The sequence below is a fragment of the Pongo abelii genome, chromosome 19, assembly GCF_028885655.2.
Source record: "Pongo abelii isolate AG06213 chromosome 19, NHGRI_mPonAbe1-v2.0_pri, whole genome shotgun sequence".
NCBI classification, from domain to species: Eukaryota; Metazoa; Chordata; class Mammalia; order Primates; family Hominidae; genus Pongo; species Pongo abelii.
In genome coordinates, this window is record NC_072004.2 from 77,231,417 (window position 1) to 77,259,127 (window position 27,711).

Sequence of the window (27,711 nt, forward strand, 5' to 3'; positions counted from 1 at the left end):
AGTTGTCTGGCATCTTGTGAGTCTCAGAAGAGGGTGGGCAAGCTGCGTAGGGAAGCCCAGGGCCACTCTGAAAGCCCTAAAGGGGAACTGATGCCTCAGGCCTTGTTTTTATCACCATGAGGACTACCCATTGAGGCAGGCTGCACTACCCCAGCTATTTCCTGGTGGCCTTTTGCTCACAGCCATAGTATTTTGCCTCTGAGCTTCCAGAGATTTTAAGTCTGGGGAAGATCCAGGGCCTCAAAGAAAGATTGGGGTGGGAGTTAAGGGGCCACAGGTTGGGGGAGTTAGGCAGGAGGCCTTTGAGGAAAATAGATAAAGTCCCAAAGCCTGTGAGTGTGAATTTGGAGGCAATATGCTGACTGTGTTCTGAAACGTTTTCAGACACCGGCTAGGTGCAAGCCAGTGTTTGTAGGGCAAGGCTCTTCATGGACCTATCACTGCTTACACAAGCTTGGGATGTGGTCTTGCCCTCAACAGGTAGGTAGTCTACCGGAAAACCAAACCAAGGCAAGAAAAAAATTAGTGAATAATAAAGGACTGAACCGGTTCAGAGAAGGCATTCAACAGATGTTTGCCAATCAAATGAATTAAAGTGTGAATGAATGAAACTCGAGATAGTGGGTGAATGTGTCCCAAGAATCCAGCGAAACAAGGTCTCCCAGGAGGCGGGACTGGAAGGGTCCAGGAGAGGGGCCACAGGCTCCTGGCCTTTCTGAGCACACCAAGTGCCCAGTCGCGGACCCCCGGGACCAGAATGCGCTGACGACCGGGCTGGCAGGCGGGTCCTCGTGGGCGAGACGAGGGAGGCGGCGGGAGAGGAGCAGCAGTTTCCCAGCGCTCCCTCTCAGTCGCAGTGTCTGGAGAAGCCCGAGGAGAGGAAGCGCGAGTCCGCGGCCCGCCCCGTTGCGTCCCACCCACCGCGTCCCCTCCCCTCCCGCTGCGGGAAAAGCGGCCGCGGGCGGCGGCGCCCACTGTGGGGCGGGCGGAGCGCCGCGGGAGGCGGACGAGATGCGAGCGCGGCCGCGGCCCCGGCCGCTCTGGGCGACTGTGCTGGCGCTGGGGGCGCTGGCGGGCGTTGGCGTCGGAGGTGAGTGAGGCTCCGGCTCGGCAGCGTCGCAGCTGCCCCAGGATCTGCGCCGCGGTTAAGTTGCGGACTTGGAGCCGGGAAACCCTGAGGGCTGGTCCCGCGCGTGTGCACTGGGAATGCGCAGGTCCTGGCTGGCGCGTTCGGAGCCGGGAGCTGGGGACCTTCCTGGCCCGGCGGTGGCGGGGCTGAGAGATGCCTGGTGCCTGGGAGCGGGTCCTCCGGGACGCCGAAGCCATCAGCCAGCCTGAGCGCCTTCTCGGCCGCCGCGGCGCGCACGGTGAGGTGGGCGCATCTCTGAGCCCCGCGGATCAGCCCGGGCTGAGCGCGTCGCGGGTGGTCCTGGTCGGGCCAAGGACGACTGGCCCAGGAGCCAAGGCGAGGTGGGGCTTCCGGGGGTTGTTCCCGCGCTTTGGCAGAGGGATGCCGCTTTGGCTTCCTGGGTGAGAGCGTGCGCGCGCGCGGGTTTGCCACTTTCCCCACATTTCCATTTTCTCCTGTTACGCTTTCTCCAGACGGTTTTTTCTTTTCCTTCTTTCTTTCTTTTTTTTTTCCTTCAACTTGGCTTCCTGCGGGATTGTTTTGGAGCAGGATTGCTTTGCCTCCTCCAGTGTCCCCAGGTGGCAGCGGTGCCTCTGCTCCCAGGGCAGACCCTGTACCCGAAAAATCTCTAGTGTATTCGGGGAGCCGTGAAAAGGCTCCCTTGGGCCGGTGGGATCCTTGGCTTTGTCTCTGGCTGCTGCTCACACCGTCAGCCGTCAGGGCAATTGGCATTCGGCCTCTTTGGTGCTGGGAACACAGGTGGAGGGATGCAGCGGGCACAGCCCGGGGTTGCTGCCCGTGGTCCTCTCTGAGTCCTTGGTGATTTTGCCTGGGGTGGAGAGAAACCCTGGCTCCTGGTCTGCTGGAGCCGCCTCTGCCTCAGAGGATGACACAAGAGTGCATGTAAGTATTTTTAATAAAAACTGTAGTACTCGTAAAACAACCTACACACTGCAGAAGGGATTTGTTATTTTATTTTATTATTTATTTATTTATTTATTTATTTATTTATTTATTTGAGACGGAGTCTCGCTCTGTCGCCCAGGCTGGAGTGCAGTGGTGGGTTCTCGGCTCACTGCAACTTCTGCCTCCTGGGTTTAAGCGATTCTTCTGGCTCAGTCTCCCGAGTAGCTGGGATTACAGGCGCCTGCCACTACGGCCGGCTAATTTTTGTATTTTTAGTAGAGACGGGGTTTCACCATGTTGGCCAGGCTGGTCTCGAGCTCCTGGCTTCAAGTGATCCGCCCACCTCAGCCTCTCAAAGTGCTGGGAATACAGGCGTGAGCCACCGCACCTGACCAGGATTTATTTTTAAAAGGGAAGATTTGTTGATAAGTTCACTTGAAAGATAAACTATTCGAAAATACTTTAGTGATTCCCTTCAAGACTCTTCTGTGTATGTATAGACGTATAACTCATCCTGGACAGGGCAAGGATATCTTTTTTTTTTTTTTTTTTTTTTTTTTTTTTTTTTTTTTTGAGATGGACTCTCGCTGTCGCCAGGCTGGAGTGCAGTGGCGCGATCTCGGCTCACTGCAACCTCTGCCTCCTGGGTCCAAGCGATTCTCCTGCCTCAGCCTCCTGAGTAGCTGGGATTACAGGCACGCGCCACCACACCCTACTAATTTTTGTATTTTTAGTAGAGACGGGATTTCCCCATGTTGGCCAGGATGATCTCGATCTCTTGACCCCGTGATCAGCCTGCCTTGGCCTCCCAAAGTGCTGGGATTACAGGCGTGAGCCACCGCACCCGGCCAAGGATATCTTGAAGGAGGGATTACAGTTGATATATAGAGGAATATTGCAGTGGTTATTGCTGCATTTCCTATGTGACAGGGACTAAAACAGATCAGCTGATAGTGTTAGCGTGCAGTGAGCAGTCTGATGACTATGACACAGAAATAGGAATCTCCAGCATTCTGCCCTGGGACATGTGGAGCCTTGGGTCAGATGCTGCTGGCTATTGATGCCGGGAATGGAGAAATCCACCAGGTCAACTCAGTCAAAAAAAAAAAAAAAAAAAAAAGGGTATCCTTGCCATGTCCAGGATGAGATGCTTGCTTCCATGCACTTACAACAATTTTTGCTGTCATTAAAAAATTTTCACATTCACAGTCTTCTAAATTCACTTTGGAGTGTATTGGATTCCACTGCATTGACATACCTAAGTTTGCATTAAAAGATCCTTTAAGATATCTGGTCAGGCACGGTGGCTCATGCCTGTAATCCCAGCACTTTGGGAAGTGGAGGTAGAAGGATTGCTTGAGCACAGGAGTTTGAGACCAGCTTGGGCAACATAGTGAGACCTAATCTCTACTAAAAATTAAAAAAAATCCTTAGGCAATCTGTTCACAGATTAATCTTGTGACGGGGTGATTCCAGAAATGGTGATGGGTTGTGCTTAGCTAGCCCCACACTCTGTCTGAGAAGCAGCGTACAGTAGTGTTTAAGGGCAGGGGCTCTAAAGTCAGACTTCCAGAGTAATACCCCACCCCCAACCCCACAAAGCAATTTCTACTATATTTATATCTGCCATCCCAGTGTTGGTGGCAGGGTCATCAGATCCCTGGGGAAGCAGATGGTGGGATGAGAGTAGGAGAGTTGTGTTGGGACTCCAAGGGTTGAAGGGGCACAGAAAGAGCTGAGTGGCACAGAGAGGTTGCCCAGAGTAGTGGAGTCTGCTTTGGGGAGAAGAGAGGTTGATTGAGGATAGCATCAAGTTTTTTATTTTATGTACAAAGATGATCTTTTTAGCTTCACCCAGCAAGTATGGGTTTTGTGTCTTCCTCGTGTTTAGGTTTTTGTTCTGACCTATTTAGGTCTAAGCTGAGGTGCTTATTTCTCTTCTGGAGTTTATATCCTAGAAGCTCTCCAATTGAAGCCCTCTGCAGGAATCCTAAGGTCCTGGAGAAACACAGCAGGAAGGCTTGTTGGCTTCGGAAAGGGAGAGCTATGGTTTAAAGCCAGTAAGATGTGGGTTTGATTCTTGACTTTGTCTCCTGTAGGTTGTGTGGCCTTAAATAAGTTACCTAATCTCTTGAGTCCTCAGTTTCCTCATTTGTAAGGCAGAGGAAACAATGCCTATGATTATGCTGATTAAATGAAACAGAGGCACAAAATAAGTGTTTAATAAATGACAACTACTATTGTCATTATTCTTCCTATCCATGCTATCTACCATGTATTGGAGGCAAACGCTGTTACTGCTTCATGCATATGCGCTATGTAGGCTTCCAGAATGAAACTGATGGGGTCTCTTTCCCCGCACATATGTGAGGGGGGGTCCCTCTTATTTTAACTCGTTCCTCATTGCTAGCTTGGCATATCTTAGCTACTCTAACCCGGCAAGAATCCACAGAAGAAGCCAAGAAGGAAAAAGGCTTATACATTTGCTTTACCCATGAGAAAACTTCAAGCCCTGTATCTGAAAAAAGAGGAAGATAAAAGGATCTATAAGATTTCAAGTTCCATGAGGAGAGGGTCATGTCTATTTTGTTCAATACTGTATGCCCACTGCCTGGCACATAGGCAGCAAAATAAATATCTATGGAATGCTATGAAAAGGCATCTGTAGATGATGTGCCTCCCTTTAAGAAACACAATATTTGAATATTTGCACTCATTCATGTAAGATCCTCAAGTACTCCGTTTGGATAATCTGGAGGGTATTAAAACATAGCCAAGATCATGAATTCTTTGGGCATTTGGGCTGCTGCAGTGTTGCACCATTTAGACCTGTGATCTGAGAGTGTGAAAAACTCAATGGATCCTCTGTAAAGTGTCTGCCTTTTTTTCCCTCCTGGGAGGAGCCATTAGAAGGGCAACATTCTCCTTTCTCCCCCTTGGACGTGTGGGTGTGAGGGCAAAGGTGAGGAGTGACAGAGGTCTCCTGGGAAGACCATAAGATGGGGCAAGCACACCACAGTGAGGAGGGGGAGTCTGGCTATGACTTTAGAATTTCCTGATCAAAATTTCTCCTCTAAAGCTCCCCACCCTACTTGGGATCTCTGGTTATCATCCCCTCCCAGTCCCAAGAACCCTTCTTCCCTTGTTGGCAGAAATCTCCAGGAAGCATGCCCACAGGAACCACAACTCATGAATCAGCAGGCAGATAATTAACCGAGGGAGTGACTGAGCAAGTTCAGGGATGAACCGCTTCGTTTTACCCAGCCCTCTCTGCTGCCTACAGAGTGGGCCTGCTGCTCCACCCCCTCGCCTCTTCTCCTTCTTCCTGAACCTTGGCCCTTCCTGAGTGGGACCTTCATTGTGCCTGATGGAGCTCAGGCCACTAGTGGAAATGAAGCTGGGAGCAGGGAAATGACTCTGTTTACGGGAACTGCCTATTCCCCGTGTGGGAACTGCTGGCATTTATTGAAACGTGAGACTCTCCAGCAAAAAAGTGATAGCATCTGCCTTTCTGTCCATGCACACAGTCTCACCAAAAACACTCTTTTTTTTTTTTTTTTTGGTTAGATAATTCAGGTATAATTTATGTACAGTAAAATTCACCCTTTTTAGTGCATGCAGTTCTATGAATTTTGACAAATGCATACAGTCAAGTAACCATTGCCATCATCAAGATACAGAATATTTCCATCATCCCCCAAAGTTCCCCCAAGCTCTTTTTTTTTCTTCTTTTTCTTTACAGAGGCAGGGTCTCACCATATTGCCCAGGCTGGTCTCGAACTTCTGCGCTCAGGCAATCTGCCCACCTCAGCCTCCCAAAGTGTTGGGATTACAGGCATGAGCTACTGTGCCAGGTGTCCCCAGCTCTTTTGTAATCGATACCCTACCCTCAACCCTTGTCCGTTGCAACCACTGATCCATTTCCTGTCCCTGCAGTTCTATGTTTTACAAAATGTCATATAAATGAAATCATGCAGTGTGTAGACTTTCAGTCTGGCTTCTTTCACTTAGCACAATACATTTGGGGTTCATCTATGATGCTGCATCTATCAGTAACTCTAAGACGTTGTCTGAGGCCATCCTCAACTCCATCATCCTCCGTGTTGGAACAGTTACCCTGAAAGCAGTGGGACTGGATCCATTAAACCTTGGAGGTGCTACCCAGATTTCAGCTTCTAAATTTTCTAATTGGATAGATGTATTTGGCTATATATAAGCCATTAGATTTTCCATGTGCTAAGTAGTTAAAGACTTCGGGATATTAGAGAGGATTTTGTAGCAACCAACACTTATTATTCTTGCTCATAGGAGTAACAGATATTTTGTGGCCAAATATTGTATGTCATGATGCTTGGAGTCAGAAGTTGTTAGGTAAACCTGGGGGCTATTCCACCTTTTTACATTTTTGGTAGCATCTCTGAAAAAACAACCCACTCGACTTTTTTTTTTTCCTTTTTTTTGGGGGGTGGGTGGGTGGGTGGCTTTTTGGTCAAAACCAGAAAGCTTGCTAGACAAATTCTAACACTAGATCTAACACTAGATGTCTTATTTCTGTTTTTCTGTCATGTTCCCATGAAAAGACTATTTACTCACCCCCCTCTCTCGGTTTTATAGTTGAGTTAGTTCAATTTCATAGTTCAGTTAGTGAAGATGTTTAAATATTCAAGGAGAGAAAGAGAGAAAGAACGAGGTGATACTCATTTTAAAAAAGTCAAAATAACAAATATTGTTATTTCTCGGCTGGGCGCGGTGGCTCATGCCTGTAATCCCAGCACTTTGGGAGGCCGAGGTGGGCAGATCACCTGAGGTCTGGAGTTTGAGACCAGCCTGGCCAACATGGAGAAACCCCGTCTCTACTAAAAATACAAAATTAGCTGGGCGTGGTGGCGTGCACCTGTAATCCCAGCTACTCGGGAGGCTGAGGCAGGAGAATCGCTTGGACCCAGGAGGCAGAGGTTGCAGTGAGCTGAGATCGCGCCATTGCACTCCAGCCTGAGCAACAAGAGCGAAACTGTCTCAAAAAACAGAACAAAACAAAACAAATATTGTTATTTCTCAAATAGGTTCATCCACATAGGATCATTGTCAGTCGTTAAAATTGCTGGTTCCCTTCTAATTCTATTCCCCTATAATGTTCATATTAATCAGGTGGTGTGTTCTGTTGAGACATTTCCCCTTGCATTTATGATTATTTGTGTGTGTGTGTGTGTGTTTGTGTGTGTGTGTATTCCTTTACTTAAAATCATGATATATAGTACTTCCTTTCACATAGAAAAAAGCTCAGTGTGGAAAGAACAATGTATCTGGAATTAAGAAAACTACATTCAATTCACAGTTCTGTAGGCTTTTTCATCAGCTTGCTGGGTGACTTTGAACAAGTCACTTTACCTTTAGGCCTCAGTCTCTTGGTGTCCCAGGGGCTGCAAAGTGGGACAGAGAAGATGAAGGGAGATACTTCAATTTACTCCTGCCCCTCCCCACCACCTTCAACTGGAACTCCTCTAACTAATTAACAATTTGGATTTCATGTAAGGATTTCTTTGGGAAAAAAAGAAGATCCTGCTGTTAAAATCAAGCTTGAAAAAACTTTGCACTAGAAGAGAGCTCCAGAAGTTTGGCAAAAGACATATTCGGTAGCCACTTAAAAAGTCCCTGTAGTCAACCCTACATCTCTTTGCTAATGGAATTTTTGGATAGAGAAACCTGGGTCTATGAGATCCACTGATGGCTCCAAACCCCAACTTTAGCCATCGCACGTGTTGAACTCCAGATTGAGGCTTTGCTGGAGCCGCCTGCAAGGAGCATGTTTGACCAATCCCCAGTGGAGGGGAGGGTGGGGTTTCCTTTCGGGAACTTCCACAAGTTGAGAACAGACCATGCTGCCCTGGGGAGTTCTTGAAGGTTGTGAGAGGGGGCCTGACAAAGTTTATTCCTTTTCTTTTTTCATTCTCTTTTATTATTAATATTGTTTAAAATCGACAAATAAAAATTATATATATTTATGATGTACAACATGATGTCTTGAAATATGTACGCATTGTGGAATGGTTAAATGAAGTTAAATAACATATGCATTACCTCACATACATACTTATCATTTATTTGTGGTGAGAACACTTAAAAATCTCCTCTCAGCAATTTTCAGGTAGATGACATATGGTTATTAACTATAGTCACCATGTTGTACAGTGGATCTCTTGAACTTACTCCTCTTGCCTAACTGAAAATTTATATCCCTTGACCAGCATCTCCTCATGCAAACCATACCCCAAAGCTCATTCTTGTGTTCCTGCTGAGTTTGCTGTTCCAAGAGGTTTTGATGCTGAAGGTGCAGTTTGTAGAAAGCCCAGCAGACTCTGGGGAGCCTACATTTAAATAAATGCAATTGTCGACAGGGAGGCAGAACAGAGGACATTTCAAATTAGCTTTAATTTTCTTTTAGCTTATAAAAGTAATTAAGCTTATTATTTAAAAAAAAGGCAGCTCCGAAATATAATGCAGAAAGTACATGTACCAGTTCCTTGTAGTCTTGTCCTTAAAGATAACCACTGTTGATAGTTACTGCAGAGTTTTTTCTATGTATTTGTCAACATATATAATTATTTATCATTATTGTTACTTCTCAAATAGGATAATCAATAATAGGATCATTGTCTTTTTTTTTTTTGAGACGGAGTCTCATTCTGTCGCCCAGGCCGGTGTGCAGTTGCGCGATCCCGGCTCACTGCAACCTCTACCTCCTGGGTTCAAGCAATTCTCCTGCCTCAGGTTCTGGAGTAGCTGGGATCACAGGCATTTGCCACCACACCCAGCTAATTTTTGTGTTTTTGGTAGAGACAGGGTTTGGCCATGTTGGCCAGGCTGGTCTTGAACTCCTGACCTCAGGTGATCCACCCGCCTCGGCCTCCCAAAGTGCTGGGATTACACGCATAAGCCACTGCACCTGGCCCATTGTCTCTTAATAATATACTCTAGGCTCTTTTTATGTCAGTTTATGGCTTTCCATTATTTATCCCGAGAGCTATAATTCTAGCCATAAGGCATACTGTTCGTTATATGGATATATCAGAATTTACTTAACCAATTCTGTTGGCAGACATTGGGATCATTCCCAATTATTTGCTACTACAAATAAAGCTGCAGGGGATATCCTTATTCATTTATTATGCACCTTTGTTCAAGTGTTTCTACAGACTTAATTTCTTGAATGAAAGTTGGTGGGTCAAAGGGCATGCATATTTTAAATTTAAATTTTAGTAGGTGTTGTCAATTTGTCCTCCAAAACGGTTGAACCAGTTTGCTTTCCTACCAAGACAGGCTGGCAGTAAGGACTGGTGATAGCACCGCGGCCTGCTGTCCACACCCATAACACATGAGCTGGGGGAGGAAGGCTGCAGAACTGGACAGCAGGATGCCAAGGAGGTCACCAATAGGGCACCCCTGGGCTGAGCCTCGGACAGCTTGGTACAGACCTGCTTCTTCTGTATACTGAATGAGTCAGATTAGAGGTGGGGTCGATGCTAATAAAATTTTCGAGAACTCTTGAGATGCAGCATTTAAGTCAAATATCAGGCCATCAGGAAGAAATGGCCACTTGTGCATTGGTTGAGGGTTCTCATGCCTTGGGTTGCTAGGCTTTCTAGGGTATGAGTCCCCCTATTGATGCTTTCTGGCTGGAAGAGTGGATACTTCCAGGACTGGCAGCACCTTGAAGATCATCTAATTTGACACCTGTTTGTTTTACAAAAAAGCAAAAAGGGAGTTCCTGAGAAGTGAAGTGACGTGTCCAAGATCATACAACGGGCTCAGTGGCATTGGTTGGGTCTCTCCCTGGGGGCTCTTGTCTCCTGCCCAGAGTGATTTCTTCACTATATCCTGTCAGAGACAAAGGGCCCTTTCATGTCTGACCCTGAGGTGGAGGCGAGGGGATGGGGATTCCTGGTGTAGGAAGTGACCAGAGTGAAAGTAAGGGGGAAGGAAATGAACATTTATTGAGCATCCGCTATAGAGGTTTCTTTCATATGTGTTATGTCATTTAATCCTAACAACTCGGGAGCACTGGGGAAAGGAAGCAGCTGTTTGGAGTCTCCGGTGCTTGGCCGATGTGGCTGGTTAGACCCGTTAAATACTACAGAGCAGTTATAACTTCTTGACTATGAATGTGACATAGACTCAAAGAGGCATGAAGGGATGTGCTTGAGGTCATACGGCTAGAGGAAGGGCAAAGATGGCTTTAGACGTGAGGTTTCCTGCTGCCTTTGCATGCTTTTTCTGCCGTATCCACCGTATCTGTTGTTTTACTGCTCCTGCCTTACCACATTTCTCAGGAGCTGGGTGTTAATTTTAGACCACAACCTTGGAGAAGACAGGACTCTGTCCCGGGATGGGCTTTATGCAGTCTTTAGCACATGGCGACCTAATTAACCTCGTTGGTTAATTATGATAACCAGACATAATTTGGCTTCATTTACAAGGACAGGACCTGCCCTAGATCTTCCCATTAACATCATCTTGAAGTGTCAGCTCCACAGAGAGACCTTTCCTGGCCACATGCTCTAAAGGAGACTCTTTCCCTCATTGCTTGCTATTCCCCGCCCCCCACCACCCTTTTTTTCCCTTTGAGACAGAGTCTCACTCCATCACACAGGTTGGAGTGCAGTGGCATGATCTTGGCTCACTGCAAACTCCGCCTCCCGTGTTCAAGCAATTCTCCTGCCTCAGCCTCCCAAGTAGCTGGGATTACAGGTGCGCGCCACCATGCCCAGCTAATTTTTGTAGTTTTAGTAAAGACTGGATTTCGCTATGTTGGCCAGGCTGGTCTTGAACTCCTGACCTCAGGTGATCTACCTGCCGTGGCCTCCCAAAGTGCTGAGATTACAGTGTGAGCCACCATGCCTGGCCTATCCTGCTTTATTTTCTTACAGCGTGAAGGGTCAATGAAAGGATATGGCCAGTGGTCAAGACATTTGAACTTTGTCTACAGGGAATCCACTTGCTCAGACAAAAATCTTTCCTGTTTTTCCCTTGTGAACAAAAGTTCTCTGAAAAGGAATTGGGAGGAAAGACTTTATTCCAATGAACAGTTTGGAAACTGGGGAAACTTAGCTGTTGGTGTCAGAATTGGGGATTTATAATGAAAGTTCCTGCCTAGGATCCTGATGAGGTCCACTTATGCAAATGAACAATTCCAACTTGCTTAGTTCTGTTTGGTTGAAACAACTGAGGCCTGATTGGTCAAGGCAGCAGAGCCCTGACTGGTTATTTTAGGTTAGCTCTGGAGGTCCCAAAGTTGAACAGAGGTGTTGATTTTCAGGGAACTCAAAGTGGGTTGTGACCTCTAGTCAGCAAATGGCAGCTTTGCTCTATTTAAAATTTAGGCCCACTTAGCCACTCCGGATCTATCTTGAAGGATTGGCTCTTTCAGGTTCACATTTGTTCACACCCTCATGGCCTATGAGCCATCCATCAGCAAGTCTTTAGATGGAACGTATCTAGAGTCTGACCACATCATTGGCTCCGCTACTGTCCAAATCCACTGCCATCTGTTGCCTGGATTATTTTAGTACATTTCTAATTGAATAATAAGTCTCTTTCCTTTTTGCTTCCCTTCTTTCTGTCTTGCACTCAGCAGCCAGGATGATCTTTTTTTGCTCACCTCTGCTCAGATTCCTCCAGTGGCTTCCCACTATGTGGAGAAAAAAGCCACACTCTCTACTATGGCCTATAGCTTCCCAGTGTTCTGGTCCCTAACTGCTCCTCTAACTTCCTCTGTGCTTCTCTCTTCTCCTTTCTCTCCACCTGCTATTTCTTTAACAGGCTGATGTCCATCCAGATCTTGTCTTGGGTTCTTTCTGGAATGTCTGTGCCTTAGATCTTCCCATGATTCACTCTTTAACGTCATTTTGAAATGTCAGCTCCACAGAGAGACCTTTTCTGATCACATGCTCTAAAGGAGAGTCCTTCCCCTTATTGCTTGTTATTCCTTTATCCTGCTTTATCTTCCTACAGCATTTGCCACTGTTTGAAATTGTGCATTTTTGTTGTATATTTTTTGTTACCGTCTTCCTCACTAAAATGTAAGCTTCACAAGAGCAGGGGCTTTGTTTAGTTTATCAGTGTGTCTCCAGTGCCTAGGAGAGTGCCTGGCACAGGTAGATGCTCAATGAATATTTGTTGAGTAAATGAATGAATGAATCAATGAATGCTGACACCATTGATATATATAGGTAGAAAAAGGTACAGCTAAAGTAACCATTTTTCAAACCTTATCCATACGTGGATTAAATGCAACAAAAATATCATTTCATGCTGGCTTTTTTTCAATCATGCAAAGTATTTCATGGCAATGTTCTTCAAAATCATGCCATATACATGATGGAGATGCAAATCCATTTTGTATTAGTTTGTTAGGGCTGTTGTAACAAAGCACCACAAACTGGGTGGCATAAAACAACAGAAATTTATTCTTGTTGGAAGCTAGAAATCTGAAATTAAGGTGTCAGCAGGCCCATGGTCCCTCTGAGACTCTGGGTAGAATCTTTCCTTCTTCCTTGCTTCTGGTGTTGGCTGGCAATCCTTGGTGTTCCTTAGTTTCTGGCTGTATCACTCCAATCTCTGCCTCATGTGGCATTCTCTCTATATGTCTCTCTCTTCGTGTGGTGTTTTCCTCTTCTCATAAGGACATCAGTCATGTTGGATTAGGGCTCACCCTAATGACATCAATTGATTACATCTGCAAAGACCTGATTTCTCTGTAAGGTCATGGTCATGGGCACTGGGGTAAGGACTTCAACATATCTTTTTTGGGGACATAAGTCAACTTATAACACATTTTAATATTGGTGGAGGCAAGTTATACACAAATGTTTTCCAATGTTAAATACCATATTTAACTGGCTCTGATATACTTAAAAACAGTTTTAAATCTCTGAAATCAGGATATATACTATATCCATAGTGTTAGATTTGATGAAATATGGTTGCCTAGGTTCTCTACAGCTTTGGGTGATGCTTACTGGAGCTTTTTGCTCAGAGCACAGAGGTGTGTGTTACCTTAAACTCCACCTCCCTGTCTCCTTCTCCTTCCTTGGGTTACTTAGCTGATGCTATATTTAAGGAAGGACCAAAATTAAAATAAACTTTCTTGGCAACTTGCTCTAGGGAAACCACTTGTGCCTATGTAGGACAGTAAGCATGAGATGTTTTGTTTTTTCATGAGTCACACGGCCAGGTGACTACAATGAGGCACCATGTGAGTCACCCACTGTCCCCATGGATCTAATTGGGAAGTGACCAGTCAAAGGTCAGTGGCAGGGCTGGGGACCCAGATTAGAACTCCTTTCTGGCAGAGTGATAGATGTCCATAGTGTTAGTGGAACATCCTCCCTTCTCGATAAAACACCTCTCACTGTGACTTAGCCCTCTCCTGTAGTCCCTGTCCTCATTAGGGTGGCCTGTTCCTACAGTCCAGCATCCTGTCTTATTGGACAACATGTCCTCAAAATAGCCCCCATTGACGCATTATGACTTGCACTGGATCCAATTCCCTCCCTTGTTTCCTTTGTTCCTCCATTTTTCCCACCCTTTGTCTCTCTTCTGCTTCTGTGATTCAAGCTGATGTGCCAAGCCACAGCCTTCTATTTCTACTTTCCAGGCAAACTTCTTGGCTGGTCTTGATTGGATTAAAATTTTTATTTTCAAAAAACTTTTTTGAGGCAGGGTCTCACTTTGTTGCCCAGGCTGGAGTGCAGTGGCACGATCGCAGCTCACTGCAGCCTCAACCTCCCAGGTCCAGCTGATTTTGCTGCCTCAGCCTCCTGAGTAGCTGGGACTACTGGTGCATGCTACCATGCCCAGCCAATTTTTAAAAAAATTTTCATAGAGATGGGGGTCTCACTATGTTGCCCAGACTAGTTGCCAACTACTGGGCTCAAGCAGTCTTCCTGCCTTGGCCTCCCGGAATGCTGGGATTACAGGCATGAGCCTGAATTTTCGAAGACTAATATTCCTAACCCCATTTAGAAGCCAGATCTGACAAGTAAACATTTTACCCTGGTGTGATACTTTCTGGCTCTGCACTCCCACGACTCCTTCTGCTCAGGGCATACTTAACGTCATGTCTAGTGTCCCCTAGAATGATGTCATCAAGGAAAAAAAAGGTATTCACCTGCCCTAAACAATTTGAGACTCAGGATAAAAACAACAACAAAACCAATATAAATTACAGCAGCAGCAGCAGCAGCAGCAGCATTTATTGAGTACTTTCTGTGTTCCAGCTGTTGTGCTTAGAGTTTTACAAGGTTTGGTTTATTTCATCCTTACAACCACCCTGTGAAGACTGGGGCCAATCCACCTTGTCCCTGGCTCTGGCTAACCTGTCAGAGGAAAGGGGTGGTAGGAGGTAGGAGTTGTTTGTTCTTTAAGTGACATTATGGTGAAGATTCCCACTTTAGCAGGAATGAGTCTGGGCCCCAGAGAATGAGCAGGAACATAGACTTTATGAATGACTGGAAACAGAGGCCCAAACTCCTTCCACATGTTCAGGAGGGAGGGGTGGGCTCCGAACAACAACTCATTGAATCAGCATGGGCTCAGTGCAGAGACTTCTGATGAGTCAGTCACTTTTAACCACTGCATTCCAGGGAACCTGCCTGGGTAGCAGGACTTGGTTGGGGGTATCATGGGGGGTTCACTGGTTCTCATAAAATCAACCTGTGATTCATTAAAAAGAGTGGATAAAGGGACAGGGTAACCATGACTCTGCAGGCATGATTTCCTAAAGAACAAATCCCAGCACTTCATTTTATCCTCTAGGGTCAGGGACCATTAGTTCACTGGGAGGGACCTGCTGTTATTTATTTTGTATCTTGCAAAGCTTTCTATTGTGGCTACAAGTCAAGGACTCATAGGGAAATGCTAATTTGAGAATGAATGGATGGTTAAATGAATAGACTGGGAAAAGTCCTAAAAAGTAATCTGACAGTGTCTGTATTAGTTCATTTTCATGCTGCTTATAAAAACATACCCAAGATTTGGTAGTTTATAAATGAAAGAGGTTTAATTGACTCACAGTTCAACATGGCTGGGGAGGCCTCAGGAAACTTACAATCATTGTGGAAGGGGAAGCAAACACGTCCTTCTTCACATGGTGGCAGGAAGGATAAGTGCCAAGCAAAATGGAGAAAAGCCCCTTATAAAACCATCAGATCTCATGAGAACTCACTTACTATCATGAGAACAGCTGCATGGAGGTAACTGCCCCCATGATTCAATTACCTCCCATCAGGTCCCTCCCACAACACATGGGGATTATGGGAACTACAATTCAAGAGGAGATTTGGGGGATGGGGCACACTGCCAAACCATATCATTTCACCCCTAGCCCCTCCCAAATCTCATGTCCTCACATTTCAAAACAAAATCATGACTTCCCAACAGTTCCTTCAAATCTTAACTTATTCCAGGATTAACCCGAAAGTCCAAGTCCAAAGTCTCATCTGAGACAAGGCAAGTCCCTTCTGCCTATGAGACTGTAAAATTGAAAGGAAATTAGTTACTTCCTAGATACAATGGGAGTACAGGCATTGGGTAAATACAGCCATTCCAAATGGGAGAAATTGGCCAAAACAAAGAGGCTACTGGCCCCACACAAGTCTGAAATCCAGCAGGACAGTCAAATCTTAAAGCTCCAAAATGATGTCCTTTGACTCCATGTCTCACACCCAGGTCATATTGATGCAAGAGGTGGGCTCCCATGGCCTTGGGCAGCTCCACCCTTGTGGCTTTGCAGGGTACAGCCTCTCTCCCAGCCACTTTCACGGGCTGGCGTTGAATGTCTGCGGCTTTTCCAGGCACATGGTGCAGGCTGTCAATTTATCTACCATTCTGGGGTCTGGAGGATGTTGGCCCTCTTCTCACAGCTCCACTAGGCAGTGCCCAAGTCGGGGGCTCTATGTGGGGGCCTCAACCCATATTTCCCTTGTGCATTCCCCTAGCAGAGGCTCTCCATGAGGGCCCCGCCCTGTAGCAAACTTCTGCCTGGACATCCAGGTGTTTCCATACATCCTCTGAAATCTAGGCAGTGGTTCCCAAACTTCATTTCTTGACTTCTGTGCACCTGTAGGCTCAACACCACATGGAAGCTGCCAAGGCTTGGGGCTTGCATCCTCTGAAACCATGGCCCAAGCTCTACGTTGGTCACTTTTAGCCATGGCTAGAGTGGCTGGGATGCAGGTCACCAAGTTCCTAGGCTGCACATAGCAGGGAGGCCCTGGGCCTTGCCAAGAAAACCATTTTTTCCTCCTAGGCCTCCGTGCCTGTGATGAGAGGGGCTACCATGAAGATCTCTGACATGCCCTGGAGACATTTTTCCCATTGTCTTGGTAATTAACATTCAGCTCCTCGTTACTTATTTCTGCAGCTGGCTTGAATTTCTCCACAGAAAATGGGTTTTTCTTTTCTATCACATCATCAGGCTGCAAATTTTCCAAACCTTTATGCTCTGCTTCCTCTTGAATGCTTTGCTGCTTAGAAATTTCTTCTGACAGGTACCATAAATCATCTCTCTCATGTTCAATATTCCACAGAGCTCCAGGGCAGGGGCAAAATGCTGCCAGTCTCTTTGCTAAAGCCTAGGAAGCATGACCTTCACTCCAGTTCCCAATAAGTTCCTCATCTCCTTCTGAGACCACCTCAGCCTGGACTTCATTGTCCATATCACTGTCAGCATTTTGGTCAAAGTCATTCAACAAGTCTCTAGGAAGTCCAAACTTTACCACATCTTCCTATATTCTGAGCCCTCCAAGCTTCTAGGAAGCTCCAAACTTTCCCATATTTTCCTGTCTTCTTCTGAGCCCTCCAAACTGTTTCAATTTCTGCCTGTTACTCAGTTCCAAAGTCACTTCCACATTTTTGGAATCCTTATAGCAGCACTCCACTCTACCATTGCCAATTTACTGTAATAATCTGTTCTCACACTGCTAATAAAGACATACCCAAGACCAGGTAATTTATAAAAGAAAGAGGTTTAGCTGACTCACAGTTTAGCATGGCTGAGAAGGCCTCAGGAAATTTACAATCATGGTGGAAGGGGAAGCAAACACATCCTTCTTCACGTGGAGGCAGGATGGAGAAGTGCTGAGCAAAACGGAGAAAAGCCTTTTATTAAACCATCAGATCTTGTGAGAACTTACTATTAGGAGAACAGCAACATGAGGGTAATCATCCCCATGATTCTATTACCTCCCACTGGGTCCCTCTCATGACCTGTGGGGATTATGGGTACTACAATTCAAGATGAGATTTGGGTGGAGACACAGCTAAACCATAGGAGTGCCCATACCTCCCATGGTCCTCTTCCCTCTTCTAACCCTTCTTGGTGTCTCCTTGGGCTTCTCTCTCTTGTGAATATCAATGACATTTATGTCCAGAATTACCCCTTTGCATGCCAATTCCCATGGAAACTCCAGAAAGGGAGGGAGATACTTAAAATAGTTCAGGCTGTGCTCCTCTCAGAAGTCTTCTGATAGGGGAAAAAGAGAGGCTATGTCCACATTTGCCTGGGAAGAGAGCAATTATAGGCTAAGAGATGTCCAGGCAGCTCATGCAAGGAGAAGTCTTGGGTTGCATTGTTCATCGTGAACATTCAAGAATCCTGAAACTAGCAGCTACTTTTCTTTCATTAAAGACATTGCATCGCTCAGGGCTGCGCCATCTCAGAGGTGACCTTGATGCTTTAAGGCCAAGCTTGGAACCAGTGTCATCATTCCCACTCACGGGCCTCACACTTACATTCTGAAGTTGTAGTCAGGTCGGAGAGTGAAGCCCCAGAGGTTACTCATGGGCTCATAATGGCATCCCACTTGTAGAATTTTAAAGCTGGGCAAGGCCTTTGAAGTTAGATGGACTCAAGGCTCTGAGGAAACCTGGGGCTTCCAGGAGGTGCTTCAAGGATTCCACATATAATCTAGGGTTTTTGGGAGAACAGTGAAAGTTTAAATTGCATGAGGAACTGTTGTAGCCAATTTACATGTTTTATATTGGAATTCTTTGCATAATTTTGAGAAATGAGCTCAGTTGCTTAAAAAAGCAAAGCAAAACTTCATCTATTCCCCTACCTTTCATTTTGCCCCAATGCATATTTACTGAGCATCTCCACTGAGTAAGAACTGGAGCTGAGCTGGGCAGGGGGCAGAGCAGGTCTCAAGGGACTTAAATCTGTTGGGTGGCAGTGTTGTTAAGGCAGACACATAAATTATGATGATGTGGTAGGAATATTAGAATTGAAGAAATGGAGGCTGAGAGGAGTTAAATGATTCACCCATGGCCACACTATTAGTGGGTGACTCGATTAGGATGACAGTCTACTCATTGTGTGTACCCACTCTGTTAGACCTCCTGGCCCCCAAGTAAGGTCCTGAAATGGGTACTGTTAAAGTATATATAATTTTCACAGAGTTAAAAGTATGATTTCTACACAAATATGAAGGACATATGTGTAAAAGATTTTATTCAACTTTAGTAATTAAAGAACCAGTAAGACATTAGGAGTAGTTCAAAAGGAATTTCAAAGAAGGAAGATTTATAGTTGATCAGTCAAAGGAATGCTGAAATGAATTAGTGAATAGATTCAAAATTGGTTAATATTCTACAAGGCAATAAACCTTAACCTGTGGGGGGTAACCTTTTCTACCAGACAGAAATCATTGGTATTGTTGGATAAGAATAATATACATTGTTCTCTTATCTAAATAATTTACCTTGTACACCACAATATGATCATGATTAGATTAAAATGTTGTCTTAGCCAGTTCTAGCAGCTATAACAAAATGCCATAAACTGGGTGGCTTAAACAGCAAACCCTTATTTATTTATTTATTTTGAGACAGAGTCTCACTCTTGTCGCCCAGGCGAAGTGCAGTGGCGTGCTATCGGCTCACTGCAACTTCTGCCTCCTGGATTCAAGTGATTCTCCTGCCCTTCCTGAGTAGCCTCCCAAGTAGCTGGGATCACAGGTGCCCACCCCAATGCCCAGCTAATTTTTTGTATTTTTAATAGAGACGGGGTTTCACCATGTTGGTCAGGCTGGTCTTGAACTCCTGACCTCAGGTGATCTACCTGCCTCGGCCTCCCAAAGTGCTGGGATTACAGGCATGAGCCACCTCACCTGGGCTATTTTTTTTTTTTTTTTGAAATGTAGTCTTGCTCTTGCCCAGGCTGGAGTGCAGTGACACTATCTTGGCTCACTGCAAGCTCCGCCTCCTGAGTTCATGCCGTTCTCCTGCCTCAGCCTCCCGAGTAGCTGGGACTACAGGCACGCATCACCATGCCCGGCTCATTTTTTGTATTTTAGTAGAGATGGGGTTTCACTGTGTTAGCCAGGACAGTCTTGATCTCCTGACCGTGTGATCCGCCCGCCTCGGCCTCCCAAAGTGCTGGGATTACAGGTGTGAGCCACTGCGCTTGGCCATGTTTTTTTTTTTTTAAAGAATAATATACATTGTTCTCATCAAGAATCATTTCCTTTTTTTTTTTTTTTTTTTTTTTTTTTTTTTTTTTTTTTTGAGACAGAGTCTCGCACTGTTGCCCGGGGTTGGAGTGCAATGGTGATCATTTCCATTTTTATGGTTTTCGATAGGTCAACATCTACTCTTACAGTATTGTAAAATATCCTTATTAATAGAAGCCAAATAATAGGTAAATACTCTTAGAAAATCAGATAATCCCTAAGCATGGTGGGTCAGCTAGGCAACACTCTGCATTACATTGAAAGGACATTTGTATTTTCTTTGCCTGTTTCCAAATTTTATATAATCTTCCTTCCTTCCTTCCTTCCTTCCTTCCTTCCTTTCTTTCTTTTCTTTTCTTTTCTGAGATGGAGTCTCACTCTGTCACCCAGGCTGGAGTGCAGTGGCATGATCTCAGCTAACTGCAACCTCTGCCTCCCTGGTTCAAGTGATTCTCCTGCCTCAACCTCCTGAGTAGCTGGGATTACAGGCGTACACCACCATGCCCGGCTAATTTTTGTATTTTTTAGCAGAGACAGAGTTTCACCATGTTGGCCAGGCTGGTCTCAAACTCCTGAACTCAAGTGATCCGCCTGCCTTGTCCTCCCAAAGTAGGGGGTTACAGGCATGAGCCACCATGCCCGGCCATAATTTTTCTTTACAATATTGTTTTGTGTGTATACACTCATTTTCTGAGTGTGTTTTTGTCCAGGTGTTGGGAAGTAGGGAATTCAGTCACACTGTAATAAAATGAATGGAGACAGCTAAATGAGAAGTTTTGGGGACACTGGGAAAACATCGCAATGGTCAGGCTGATTTCTCCAAAATAGGTTCGCTGGTCTTACCAGCTGGGGGCAAAGAGGTCCCTTTGGAAAACTGCATGAAGGAGCTGTCAGGGTAACTGGGTCATGGGGAGGAACAGATCCCTCACATTCTGCTCCTTATATTGGAAAAAACCTCCTTAAGGCACTGCAGGAAGAAGGGTTCACCTGGCTGGAGCAGGAATGCTGAGCTAGGCAATTAGAGAGGACAGTGGCTTCTGTCTAAGCAGATGCCTGGGTTTGGCTTCCTGGCTGAGCTTCTCAAGGTGATTTTGGTTCTCCTGGTTGTTCCTGCTCCTCCTCCTAGTCTTTGCTCTGTCCTTGGACAGTATGAGGACTGTTCACATTTGAATAGCACCTTATAGTGTACCAAATGCTTCCCCTTACCTCACTGAATTCTTGTACAAATCCTGAGAGACAGATACTGTCATCCCATAGAGGCCAGTTGAGTTGCCCAAGGTGATGAAGTAGTTAGCAGGAAGAACATTCAGAATTGAAGCACAAACCTTCCAACTCTAAAATTCCATGTTCTTTCTGTGTGTATCAGTCAGCCTTTTCTAACACTTCTGCACTTCCTCCTAGAGCATTTTATGGTTGGATTCCAAGATATATGCATGGAGAAGCTTGAGAAGATTTCAGATTTGCTTTTCTTTTGCCAGCCAGTGGGACACTGCCACCAAAGTCACCTCACCCTCCACGCCCCCACTGTATTTAGGCTGTGTGTTAATGTTAGTGCATCTGGGCCTTGGATCCCCTGTGTAGTGGCTGTGCATATCACTAGAATGACTGAAGAGGGGATACATTGCCATTTTTCTGGGCTCCAGAGATCTTTTCATTTGCACAAGGTAGGTGTCAAACCAGTTGTTAATGAAAGCCTTTCCATCAGTTATGATCTGAGACTTGGGTCCATGGCTCAGCCTTGCCCTATCACTTGTTACCACTGTGGCCTCATCAGTTGAGAGCGGTGATGAGTTTCTCCTCATTTACCTCCTCCTCCTTCTTCCTTACCAATAACCTGTATTTGGTAGACGTCTGTGGTATGATTAGGTTGTGTTTGTGTGCACCTGAGGGCTGTAAACCTGCACATTGGGCAAGTTGGGAAGGATGAGGCAGGCAAGTACCTTCACTGAGCCAAATCTGGTGCTAATGCCTTTGTCTGTCTGTTGCAGGGCCCAACATCTGTACCACGCGAGGTGTGAGCTCCTGCCATCAGTGCCTGGCTGTGAGCCCCATGTGTGCCTGGTGCTCTGATGAGGTAAGGAGCAGATACCAGACCTTGTTTCTTCTCTAGACTAAGCTGCTTTTGTGCAGAAACAGACCCATGAAGTTATCACCTCCCTCTTGAATACACATGCCCCTTGTCCCTTCTAAGCAAAACTTTGATGAATTTTTCCCATTGATGCATGGTGAGGAGCTGTCATGGGGATGTTGCTAGGAATACTAACCCGAGTCTACCATATAGCCCCTGGCCCTTGCCAGTTTGGCTCGACCTCCTGTCCTCTCTGTAACCACTGCTGCCCTTTCTCACACTTTGCTTGCTTTTTTTCCTAAGAAAAATAGTTTATTTTAAATTTTTTAGTAGAGACAGGGTCTCTCTATGTTGCCCAGGCTGGTCTCAAACTAGACTCAAGAGATCCTCCCACCTTGGCCTCCCAGTGTGCTGGGATTTCATGTGTGAGCCACCATGCCCAGCCCTTTGCTTGCATTTCTTGGGGTGGAATATCCCAGGGAAGCAGGGCGTCAGGTCTCAAAGGGAGAGGCAGCAAGGGGTATAGGTACGGATGGGGTTGGGAGGGGGTGCAGGCTTACTTCTTTTTCCTAGAGGTTAAAAAGGCAAATAGAAGAGGAATCTTGTGCTTGTGTGTGGGGATGTTTAGTCAGAAGATCTTTTCTCTTCCCTTCTCTTTGACGATTGGGCCCCATGGCTTTACATTTTTCTTTCTCTTCTTCTTTCCTTCCTTCTCACAGGTGTTGAGGAAAGGAGCTGGGCCTACTTGGTGAGGACGGAAGGGGGACAGGAAAGGGTTAGTTGTGTCTAGGCAGAGGGTTTGTTGTGTCTGGGGCCCTAGGGAATGAGTGTGTCTGAGGGAATGGCTATGTTTGTGGCTGGGTTGGAAATTTGGAGCTGGCAAGAGCTGATGAGGTGGGGGTGGGAGATGAATGTGGTTGAAGAGATTCGGTGATTATAGAGTCTGAGGCTGAGTCACTGGCCTGGCCAGCAGGTGGTTACCTGAGTTCCTGGCCTGGCTGCGGCTCAGCTACCTGAGGCTTCCTCTCTGTCCCACAGCAAGTCCCAGCCCTCTCCAGTTTTATGACCGCTCCAATCCAGCCCTCAGTCTCTCTGTCTGCTTCTTTTCCAGATCTGCTGAGTTTCCTAAAAAGGCAACCTCCCTGGCTGGCTGGGGGGGAGGGGCGGGAGCTGGGAGGCTGTGTTTATCACCGGCCAGGAGGGCTGCCAGAGCAGCAGAGGCCAGCTCCGCACGTTGCTTTGGCCTCTTTGCCTATCAGCACGGGAACTGCTTCCAGAGGCAGCTGCCCAACATCTGGGCCACATTGACTTCATTTAGCAAATGAAACATTCCCTGGGGCTAGGGAAGGGGTGTAAGGGAGGCATGGATGAGAACTTCTCCTCCACCCCCGCAGGTTCTCCTCCCCTCTGGGCTGAGCGGGCTACTCAGTGTGATGTAGCCTCCTCCCTCCTTATTCACTATGTCCTCCTTCCTCCCATGGTGATATTACTAAAGCTTCTTTTACCAGGAAGTTGTAATTCTGCAACTGAATGCTGGAAGAAGGGACAGCTGAATGGGGAGGGGGCTTTGGGTAGCCGAAAGCCTTCAGGAGCAGAGGAAGGTCAGGACAGAAGCCCTAGTGTCACTCAAAGGGTGCTTCCCCCTTTTCCTCCTTCTCTCCTTTCCAATCCAAAGCAAGAGAAAATGCAGGTATCTCTGGCCCAGAGAATCTGGGGAAAAAGAAAACCTTCTTGGAGGGTCTGTCCTGCTCCCTATCCCCCATTTTTCATCCCTCTTGATCTGTATAGGGACTAGCCATGCAGCTGAGGTGGGCTGGGGCCTGACCAGACAAAGCCCTTAGGTCACGTAACCAGATTTCAAAGATACAAATGTTGAATATTTATGGGTGACAGTTGCGCTCCTTGTCCCCTGGGGCAGGCCTGGGGAGGGCAGAGGAAAAGGTGCAGGGTAGATCAGAGCATGACGTAGGACCAGCCTAGGAATGAGGGGTGCAGTCAGTGAGGAAATGGGCACAGCTAGGACCGAAGGAAACAAATGGAGGGAGGTAGAAAGCCCAGTAAGATATTCCCTGGGAGAATGGCATATAAACATGAAAGGAGGCGGGGCCGAGGTTAGTGAAGGACTACAACTATCCCTCAGCAAGAGGGAGGAGGGAGAGAAGGAAGGGTGGAGGAGCCCAGTATGGGACAGAATGTGGTGACCGGGGAGGGATGGGAGGTGGGAATCCTGGACTGTAACCTAAACATAAATGCTATTTTGTTCTTGAGAGGAGCAGGGCTTCCCCTGGATAGGCCAAGTTTAACTGCTGAAAATGCCTTGGACATTGACTTCAAAAAACCAAAGGTGAACTGTCTGGTCCATTTTTTACGTAATTTGTTGAATAATCAAACCCCGGAGAGCCCTCTGTTCTTCTTCCTCCCCTGAGTTGGCTGTTCCAGGCAAGCTGGCAGTGCCTGGAAAAACAACTGGTTGGGCTGGGCTTTCCTCTTGGTCCTAGAGGACCGGAGTTCTTGGGTGTGTATAGTGAGAGTTTGGCTGGGTGAGAGGAAAACATAGCCAACGTGGATGAGCACGGAGTTTTGGGCCCATCTGCATAGGGTGTGTTCTTGGAGGGTTGGATACTGACACGGGTTGGGGTGATGTGCTCTCTCTGGTCTGTAAATCTAGCAAAGAGGCCGGCTTTATACAGAGACTTAACTCGTAGTCTTAGTCTCAGCGGTGACATGCTGGAGTCTAGAACCTCCCAAACTCATTTGGTGTTGAGAATTGCCTGGGGTGCTTGTTAAAAATAAAGCTTCCCAGGATGGACCCTGGGTCTGTTACATCAGAATGGGTTTTTATGATAACAAGTTTGGCAAACATTGCTGATTGAAGGGCCACTGGGGTTGGGGTCAAGGTGGATGGAGGTGGAGTTAAGGTTGCCAGATAAATACAGAACATCCAGCCTGGTGCCTGTAGTCCCAGCTACTCAGGAGGCTGGAGTGGGGGAATCCTCTGAGCCCAGGAGTTTGAGGCAATAGTGCACCATGATCATGTCTGCTAATAGCCACTGCACTCCAGCCTGGGTAACACAGGGAGATCCTGTCGCTAAAAAATACATCTAGACTACAGAACATCCACTTAAATTTGAATTAAAAATAATTTTTAGTAAAAGTTTGTCCCAAATATTTGCTAAATTTGGCAACCCTACAGTGGAGGGAAATACTAGGAATTCTTATATAAGCCTGAGTACACCCTGGAAGGTGGGCCAGCTTCCCACTTAACCTGACAACCAAGGGTGACAGAGGAAGAGGGAGTTTGAGTCTAGCAAAGTAGAGGAAGACTCTAATAGGATTTCCTTCTCATTTTCTTCTCTGCAACTGCAGGAGCAAGATATAGGCCATGATTTACATTTCTTTATAATCACAAACATAATTTTATTCTGACTTGTCTTCTTTGTATTTATTTTTAATCTGGAGGACAAATGTTCATCTTGAGAGTTTTGCTCCAACTTATTGTTGTAAAAGGAAGTATAATATTAAGAGTGCTCCTCTTCTTGTAAACAATGAAATGTGAATACCAACAACTATAAACAAAAATGCTTCATGTTCCTCCCCTCCTCCTTTCTGCCCTCTTCATTCTTTTCTCTTTGCATGTTCAAGTGATTTCTTGTCCTCACCAGATGAGTTAATCAAGACAGCAATGGATGGGAGATGTTTTGGTGGTGCTCTGGGGTAAAAAAAGTACTGGGGCATATTGACTCTCACTCTCCAAGAAAAGAGTATGAAATAATAGTAGTTATTGTGGTAACTGTAAAAAAGAGTCACCTGCCGGGTGTGGTGGCTCACTCCTGTAATCCCAGCAGGGCCAAGGTGGGCAGATCACTTGAGGTCAGGAGTTTGAAACCAGCCTGACCAACATGGCGAAACCCCGTCTCTACTAAAAATACAAAATTAGCTGGGCGTGGTGGTGGAGGCCTGTAACCCCAGCTACTAGGGAGGCTGAGGCAGGAGAATTGCTTGAACCCGGGAGGTGGAGGTTGCAGTGAGCCAAGATCGTGCCATTGCACTACTCCAGCCTGGGCAACAAGAGCGAAACTCCATCTAAAAAAAAAAAAAGTCACTTTATATTTGCATTTATTCGTTTATACTATGTCCTAAAGCAGGGGCTCAAATTCCTAGTCCATGGCCTGTTAGGAACTGGGCTGCACAGCAGGAGGTCAGCAGCGGGTGAGTGACCATTACTGCCTGAGCTCCACCTTCTGTCAGATCTGTGGTGGCATTAGATTCTCACAGGAGCTCAAACCCTACTGTGAACTGGGCATGGGAGGGATCTAGGTTGTTCACTCCTTATGAGGATCAAACTAATGCCTGATGATCTGGGGTGGAACAGTTTCATTCTGAAACCATCCCCACCTCCCTGTCCATGGAAAAATTGTCTTCCATGAAACCAGTCCCTGGTGCCTAAAAGGTTGGGGACCTCTGCCCTAATGGATTTCAGTATAGTTAACTTATGTTGAGATTTTTATATTTTGAAAGCATTTCACATTCACAGTCTTCTTTTACTTCCTGACCAACCCTGTGAAATAGGCAGGATAATGACAACTATTCATGTTGTACTTTCCCAATTTCCAAAATGGGATTAATGGAGAATGGTACCAAGAGCGTGTGTCACCCTCCCAGGAGAGGGAGGTAATTCAGCCAGCTCGCAGGGCGCCGCCTGGAACCTCCCACCTCCGTGCTCAAGGCCCTTCCCCTGGGTCTTGGCTATTTTTGCCCTTTTTGTGTAACATCCGGTTTCCCTGGGAACTGTAACTTTAATATCCACCCCTCTGCCTTCTAGCTTTCTTCCTGCATAACCTGGAGACATTCCTTCTACCTTCTCAGCCTGGGTTACCAAGAAAGGGAATGTTGCCCAAGTATGTTGAGGTCACTGCCTTGGTGCTCTTCTGGAACAGAGGGCTCTCGTGGAGAGCTTGGCTCACGAGCAGTCCTGTTATATTCCTGACCTCTGATGTCAGCAACCACAAACGGAGGGAGGGAGGCAGTTTTGTTTTTCAGTGTTTAATTTTTCTAAGGAAACTCATAACAAACCATTAGGACTGTCAGCACATCTTAGCGCTTCAAACCCTCTTCTCATTAGGACTACCACATTAGAAAATAGGAGTCAGGAAACGCCCGTCTAATGCATTCTCTCCCTCTGCTGATGGAGCCTGAAGATGCATGATGGCCTTGCTGCTCTCATCCAGTTTGCTGGGCTCCGGTCCCTGCTGTCTTCTTCAGCATCTGTCTTGGTCCTGGAAAGGATCCACTCCTCACTGCATTCTGATGTATCCACTGCCTTTTTGGGAAGGTTTTCTCCCTGGGGCTTTGTGGGCAGCTGGAATCAGAGATAGGATTGGGGCTTTTTTGGGCAAGAAAAAGACTGCTTCCAGGGGAGGAAGGGGTGGGAGAGGTGGGCAGGGACAACAGGAGGAGTCTGGGCACAAAACCTGAAGTGCCCAAGTTCTCCCCAGGTCATTCCGTCCTCAGCCAGAGCTGGGTGCAGGGAAGACTTTCATCTTCCTCAGAGTTGTGGAAGGTCGATGATGGCCCTGTTGGAGTATTTGCCACTAGGAAGGTTAAGTCTTATTCATTGATTTCCATCGCTGAGGCCGGTTCCCTGCCTGCATACCTGTGAAGCTGAGAGAGAAAGAAAGAAGCTGCTGGCTTCCAGAAACTACTTACTTCTTGCCTGGGCCATGGTAGTTCTCATGCTGTTGATGTTGCTCGTGTCCCCATCCATGTGGGGAAGGCTTCAGCCCATGAAAGGGGGATCGGATTGGAGAGGGAGAGAGACTTTAAGCATTGGGAAAGGTTTTGGGTTACAGGGTTTTCTGTTTTTGTTTTTGTTTTGAGATGGGGTCTCACTCTGTCACCCAGACCGGAGTGCAGTGGTGTGATCTTGGCTCACTGTAACCTCCGCCTCCCTGGCTCAAGTGATCCTCCCACTTCAGCCTCCCAAGTAGCTGAGATTCCAGGTGTGCACTACCATGCCCAGATAATTTTTGTATTTTTAGTAGAGACGGGGTTTCGCCCTGTGTCCCAGGGTGGTCTGGAACTCCTGAGCTCAAGTTATCCAC

General features: G+C 46.4%; 1 protein-coding gene and 1 non-coding gene across 3 annotated transcripts in view; one reads left to right on the top strand and one right to left on the bottom strand.

Annotated features, from left to right (window-relative positions):
* The first annotated feature begins 862 nt into the window (after positions 1–862).
* ITGB3 (integrin subunit beta 3) overlaps positions 863–27,711 on the top strand; it is a 60,152-nt gene continuing 33,303 nt past the window's right edge. For both annotated transcript variants that reach the window (XM_002834317.6, XM_063718856.1), the window contains exons 1-2: positions 863–1,090; positions 21,531–21,616. In XM_002834317.6, coding sequence (XP_002834363.4) covers positions 1,012–1,090; positions 21,531–21,616 — 165 coding nt within the window. In that variant the 5' untranslated portion in view covers positions 863–1,011. The remainder of the gene's footprint in view (positions 1,091–21,530; positions 21,617–27,711) is intronic.
* On the bottom strand, positions 6,512–6,574 carry LOC112129776 (U7 small nuclear RNA). The gene has a single exon (XR_002912129.1). It is a non-coding gene; the product is annotated as a U7 small nuclear RNA (small nuclear RNA).